Genomic DNA, 6,884 nt, shown 5'->3' on the forward strand with positions numbered 1-6,884 from the left:
TCTAAAGGAGTATACAAACGGGATGTAACCTATTTCCTTCTCTTCCCAAAAGAGTTCTCATTCATTCCCCTTGAAGCTAATAACCATTTCTTTGAATCAACTACATAGCTGCAATTCATGTTATTACCCACTTATTATAGTTATTTACAAAATTTGAATTAATCTGCAAAACGCTAGAATACAGAGACATCTAATAAACCAATATGTAACGTCCATGGAGAAGTAATTTGATTCCAATTCATAATATAGTTTGTTTTCACTTTATTTTATTTATCACAAAATAGGAAGCGGTTACCTACAGAGAATTCACTTGGTCACTCTAGAATCTCCCTCTCTCAAAAGCTGCTGTGTCAGCATTTCTCATGCTCAGCATTCATCGCCTTCATAGCGTAGAATTTCTTCGCTAATTATTTCAGAGATAAAAGCGTCAGAATCATCCTGATCAATCCAAATCGAAACACCGCCATAAACGATTTCGAGAGCCAAACCTGTATATTCTATCCTGAGTAATGGAACGACATCGACAGAAACTCTCCTCTCGTGCATATAACATCCGTACCCCACATTGTACCACATTGACTGGTACAGGATGGTAATTCATATCTTCTGGGTAGAATTCAACTACAACCTCACTGTATTTACTGAACCGGTCATCTTTCAAAACGTGCACCCATGGATCATACCCAATAAACGTATGATGATACATGAATGGGTTCGCTCTTAAACCATATGGACCACCGAAATAGCCATGGAGGTCATCACAGTCGCCACACTCATTTTTGAAATTGTATCTGCATTTAACTTGGAAACCAGAATTATCAAAGTTGGACTTGCCACTGATAAGAATGCAAACCGCGAAACCCCAGAGCTTGCTATTAGCCCAGTTTGAAGGCAGTTGGATTGTTGTTGAAAATCCGCTGGCTTGATTGCCAAACCACTTTGGAATGTAACTGCCAGGGAAGTAAACGCTAGATTCCCCCGCTAGGACAGAAGGCGTCTGCACCACCACAATCATGACTTAAGAAGGGGGATAGTGAATAAAAATTCAAAAAATCAAAGAGAGAGAGAAAGACCTGATTATTTAGTCTTTTTGCATAAAGCTGGAATTTTGTTAGGGCATAGGCCATGATATCATGCCCTGCCATCGAACTCAACCTGCGGCAATTAGTAAAAAGAAATTCAAAAACGTTTCCCTCAACTCCAGTTGAATCAATTGACATAGCTTCCAGTGACCCGCAATTGTAAGCATCTAATTTTGACAGCCGTGGTGGAAGTCCTTCTATTAATGTTAGATTCAGGCAATTCCTTAAACCGAGATATTGCAGCTCAGTAAGATTACTGATGCTTTTAGGTAACGTACGAAAATAGTTTCCACTAAGATCTAGCGCCTCTACTGAAGATAAGCAGCTTATGCAATCAGGCAAGTTCTGCAGGCCGCTTCCTCCAAGAGATAGCTTCCGTAGGTATTGCAAATGTGCTCCTGATTTGTCTACACCTAAGGCCGTATCTGATAAGATGCGAAGATGAGTACAACCCCTCAATTCCAAGCAAGAAAGGCTCTTCAAATTTTGAATTGGCGTGGGCAACTTTCTTATGGATGTTCCATCTAAATAAAGATATCTCAAGGATTCCATAACCTCCAAAATTTCTGGAAAATGTTCAAACATGTAACAGCCTGAGAGATTAAGCTTTTCCAGAGATTTCAACTTACAAATCCCACTTGGAAGAACACGAAATCTTTTGCAGTTTTGCAGGTTCAATTCAACAAGTTTAGGGCAAAACTCAATTGATGAGGGAATTTCCTCTATTGCAGTCTCATCTAAAAACAACTTTTTTATTTTCCATGAAAGCTGCGGACACTCGGTGATGTTTGAGCAGCCAGAGAGAATAAGATTTTCAAGTGAGTCCAACTTAAAAATAGTAGAAGGAAGATTCTTAAGCCTTGTGCACTTCTTTAGATCCAAACATGAGAGTCTAGAGAGATGATCGATTGAAGAGGGGACTGCTTCTATTGCAGTTTCTCCCATGTACAAGTATCTTATGTCCCCTGAAAGATTTGGAAAACAAGTGATATTTGAGCAGCCAGAGAGATCGATAATCATCAGTGATTTCAACAAACAAGTGCTTTCTGGAAGATTATTGAGTTGCTTACAATCCCTCAAATTCAAGGTAATGAGTCCACTTAGATGCCCAATTGATTTGGGAACCTCTTCTATCGCAGTCCCATTTAAATTTAAATACACTATGTTCCCTGCAACTTCCGGACAGTGCCTAAGATTTGAGCAGCCAGAAAGGTTAAGAGTCTTGAGTGATCTCAATTTAATGCCACTTGGGAGGCTCATAAGACGTGTGCAGCATCTCATATTCATATCAACAAGCTGATCCAGAAATCGAATAGATGAAGGAACTTCTACCAAGCTAGTGCAGTATTCAAAATTCAATCTCTCAAGATTCTTGGCCTGTGAGAGGTCTGGGAATGCAGTCAAGTGCTTAGAATTGCTGAGATTTATCTGTTTCAAACTCACAAGATTCTGCAAAAACAAAATTATTAGCTACAATAAATTACCACATGCCCGACCTACAACTACAAGGCATCTTCAAAAGGAAACAAGAAGAAAAGAAGGGGAATCAAGACAAATAATGCAGCATACTTGCACTCCTCTCCATAGTTGATTAACGTTGCTGTAAGCCAGATTAAGTTCAACAAGGTTCTCTGCATGAAAATTGGATGGCAGAGAGCTCAAAGGGTATGCATCCCAATGGAGATACCTCAATTCTTCAGAAAGAGACTCAAGGCCATGAGGAAGGTGCACTTTGCAGTTATTCCCAACTTTAGAATTGAAGATTTTGAGCAGTCTAAGATTATACATCCTCACAAAGGCTCTGGAACTCATGTCCATTTCCCCCATTTTTGATGTGTCCAAGAATATCCCTTCAACTTTTTCAGTTCCCTACAAATCAAAGAGAAAAATAAATCACATACATATATATATATATATATATATATATCATGCGTAATGCGTAAGGCTTTCACCAGATTTTTGGCCAACAATCGACAGACATCAGTACAACTCCACAATCTACTCCGTTTGCCCAGCTCTTTAGCAGATTCTTGGCGAACAATTTCGTGAGCCATTTCTTGTAACAAGTCATGCATCCCAAGCTTCTTTTCCACAGTAGTAACAAGGCATTTATCAACAAGAACACTTATTCCAATGCCAGCTGAGAAACCACAGCCATCTAGTATTCTCTTTACAAAATCAATGTGCTGTCCCTTAAAAAAACATGCAATATCAAGAAATATGTCTTTCTCTTCATCATCTAGTCCATCAAAACTTGCTTTCAACACATGGAAAATTTTAGGCTGAGGAATTCTTCCAAATTTATCCAGCGCGCTTTCCCAATCTTGTTTCCTTCTTTCAAAAAGAAAAGAACCCAAAACTTTAAGTGCCAAAGGATTGCCCTGAGCATATTTCACAGCTCTTTTTGATAGGTCCATATTATCTTTTGCAGGACAGTTAAAAGCATTCAAACAGAACAATTGAAGAGCTTCATCATCATTTAGTCCCTCAACTTCATATATCTCATCAACTGCATTCTTAAGAACTTGCCTATCTCTAGATGTCACAATAACCCTACTTCCCACACCAAAATCACACCTTTCTATTAGAAATTCCAGTTGCTCTACATCATTCAAATCATCAAGAACAAGCAAAACCTTTTTGCGCCGGAGCCTGTCTTTAATGGAAACAGATCTCATGTTCGTTCCCTTATGCAGATGTTCTTCCTCCAGTAATTCAGAAAAAATCTTTTCTCTTAAATGAACTACCCCACCAAATTGTTCTGATACTTCCTTAATATTTTCAATAAAGCTGCAACCTTCAAATTGATATGAGAAAGCGTTGAAAATAGCTTTGGCAATAGTTGTTTTGCCTATGCCACCCATACCCCAAATTCCTAAAATACGAACATCCGGCAATCCAATGTGTAATAAATTCTTAATATGTCCAATGTGTGAGTCTATTCCAATCAGGGCCTTTGCAACTTCTAAGGATACATGATTCAATTTCCTCAAAACATGTTCCACAATTTCTTTCACAAGTTTAGCCTCGGACCTAATACAATAAAAAGTACCGAGACAAACCGTATAGTGAAGAGAAACAGAGAAAAATAATGAAAAGATCATGAAAGGTTTTGTTACATCAACATTTTCTTTCTAAGCACTCATTTTACAACAAAAGAATTAATTACATCAGAGTCCTAATACTTTACATATTTCTCAATGAAGCCCTGACTGCTTATTTGTTTTCTCTATCAAGTCCTGAAACCTTTTTTTTTCTGTTAGACCTAATAAAATAATTAGTTAATGCAATGTGAACAGAAAATTGCAAATCTTTTATGCTGTCCAAATCAGCCCCATACACCGCCAAAAAAAAAAACATATGAAAAGAAAATTTATCTCAAAAAGTATTGCAAAACTTTCCTTCGTTTGTTTAACACACATCAGAAATTTAGAAAGACCAAATTTAGAGACTGAGAAAGACTCCGTAACACGCGCGCGCGCGCCCGCACACACACACACACCAGAACTTTAACACACACAACACACACACACACACATCAGAACTTTAGAGACTGAGAAAGACAAAATTTAGAGACACACACAGACACACATCAGAACTTCACACACACACACACACACACATATAGGGCACACACACATGTATATAGGCTTTTCATTACACGCACACACACACATATAGGCTTTTCATTTGTTGGTAAAAGTTGTTATAATTCAATATCCACAAGACATTAAGCTCATCATTCATGTTTTAAAACAAATAAGGAATGTTACAGCATATCACAAAAAGTGATGTTTTGGTTCAAAATAAGCTTACTAAGTACATTTCTAGTCCTCGTTTTCCAACACATCTGTTTTGAAATCAAACACTTTAGTTCTTGAATTATAGAATATTGAAAATTTTGGCTTTTATTGGATTAAGAAAAAAAGTCAAAGGAAGATATAGTGTTTTCCCTAAGGAAAGCCATTTTGTTCTAGTAGGAAATTAGACAACGAAATCTCAATCATTAATTTGAATTTAATGGTTGATACGGGATTAACAACATAAGTCATATTTACATAAACCTCACAATTTACATTTGCTAGTCCAACACAAGTGGTTCTATGAATTATGACCATGATTTTGCCAGCAAGATGCTATTTTAGGTCCATTTGGTATCCATTTTGTTTTTCTGGTCTTGTCAAATTGTCCAAAAAATACTTTTATTATTAAAACATTTTTGTTCTTGTCATTTTATGTCCTAAAAGAGAAAAACATATTCTATACAACAATTGCAAACCAGAAAAGAGAGACTAGTTTCGAATTTTTCTTTGTGTCTTGGTTCACAGTGGACTGAGTCTAAGCAAGAATTTCCTATTCATCTAATTGTTTTGCAAGATACAATTTTTCAGTATTTTGTTTTCTACCTTCAGAATAACTTGTCGATTGCATTTACATTTGTACAAAAAAATCATAAAGTCTAATTTATATTCGCTTATGAAACCTTCAAAATGAAAATTTAAAAGGCATAGATGCATTGATACATACCTTATCACCCGAGAATCCCATCCAGATATAGTAGCAGCTTTCATCAAGTCAGCCCTCCACCGGGGCATCATTTCTATTTTCTCCTTAAAATTATTCTCAAGCTCATTAAATGCATCTGCAAAGCTCCCACTTTGTCTTTCTACATCAGATGGATCTACATGATAAAAAATTGGTAAAACCGTCTGTCCATAAATTTCCTTGCATTCAAGTATCTTCACCATTTCATCCAAGCACCACGGAGAAGACGCATATTTTTTGGAGAAAATGATTACAGAAATCAATGATTCTTCAATTGTTCTCAAAAGGGCAGGTGTTATTTCTTCCCCTCTTTCAAGGTCATTGTCTATGAAAGTCTTGATCTTTTTACGACATAAAGCATCATAGAGATGGCTAGTGAAATTATCACGAGTGTCCTCGCCTCTGAAGCTAAGAAACACGTCATACTTTCGTTTACGAGACGAGGAAGAAGATGCCATAACGGACCCTTACAATATGGCGAGGAAAATGAAATCCCTTCAGAATAGAAATCAGTAAAGGCTCAATCTTCTCCTGCAAAATTAAAACAAGGAAATCAATATTGGCAACAACTGAACTATAGAGAAATAAATTAGTGAGAAAGCAAAAAGTAGTATAAGAATCGAATCCATCCATACATGCCAAAGAATCTACCACTTTGAAACTGCAATTTTATATTCCCTATTACTAAATTCTACGTAGTTTAACAATTTTCCAAGCTCAAACACAAATGACAGAGCCCAAGTTCACTCACTTCGAAAGAAAAGAATCCAGCTCAAAATAAAGTTGAACTTCAGCTCAAAACTAGATTAAACAAAGCTAAGCCATCAAATGAGAGAGAGATAGAGAGAGAAACCCAATTTACATTTGGATCAAAAAACCATAAAACCAGCAATTAAAATGAATACCTTGACATATAGAACTTTGATTTACAGTGAAAAGATAGGAAAGGCAACAGATTTTTATCTTCGATCAGCCAATAGCCTAAAGGAGAGAGAGAAAAAGTGCGTGGACGAAGACTTTGGGAGCAACCTCGCCATCTAACCGGGTAAACGGTCAACTTTATTGATATTCTTCTCGCTAAATTACATTCAAGTCCTGAAACGTTTAATCACAATTACAAATGAGTACAAAGAGTTTTATACATTACTGCTGCAGTCCCCATCAATAATTTCATTTGTTAATAATAAAGGTAAATTATAATTTAGTCTTTAAAATTTATTTAAATATGTAACTAAGTTCCTATGATTTTAATATAAT

General features: G+C 36.4%; 1 protein-coding gene across 2 annotated transcripts; it reads right to left on the reverse strand.

Annotated features, from left to right (window-relative positions):
- Positions 1 to 206: 206 nt before the first annotated feature.
- LOC110656544 (disease resistance protein RPV1) lies at positions 207 to 6,661 on the reverse strand. Of its 2 annotated transcripts, XM_021813369.2 has the most exons (6): positions 6,533 to 6,661; positions 5,610 to 6,158; positions 3,035 to 4,115; positions 2,652 to 2,951; positions 1,074 to 2,531; positions 207 to 997 (listed from the first exon to the last, which is right to left on the reverse strand). In XM_021813369.2, the coding sequence occupies exons 2-6, from the start codon at positions 6,083 to 6,085 to the stop codon at positions 443 to 445; spliced, it is 3,870 nt and encodes a 1,289-aa protein (XP_021669061.2). In that variant the 5' UTR covers positions 6,086 to 6,158; positions 6,533 to 6,661; the 3' UTR covers positions 207 to 442. The 2 variants fall into 2 exon arrangements, with proteins under 2 accessions (XP_021669061.2, XP_057993433.1); XM_058137450.1 differs by lacking the exon at positions 6,533 to 6,661 and adding an exon at positions 6,263 to 6,492 and having other exon boundaries at positions 207 to 2,531.
- Between the last annotated feature and the right edge of the window lie 223 nt (positions 6,662 to 6,884).

This window comes from Hevea brasiliensis, chromosome 16 (assembly GCF_030052815.1).
Source record: "Hevea brasiliensis isolate MT/VB/25A 57/8 chromosome 16, ASM3005281v1, whole genome shotgun sequence".
NCBI lineage: Eukaryota > Viridiplantae > Streptophyta > Magnoliopsida > Malpighiales > Euphorbiaceae > Hevea > Hevea brasiliensis.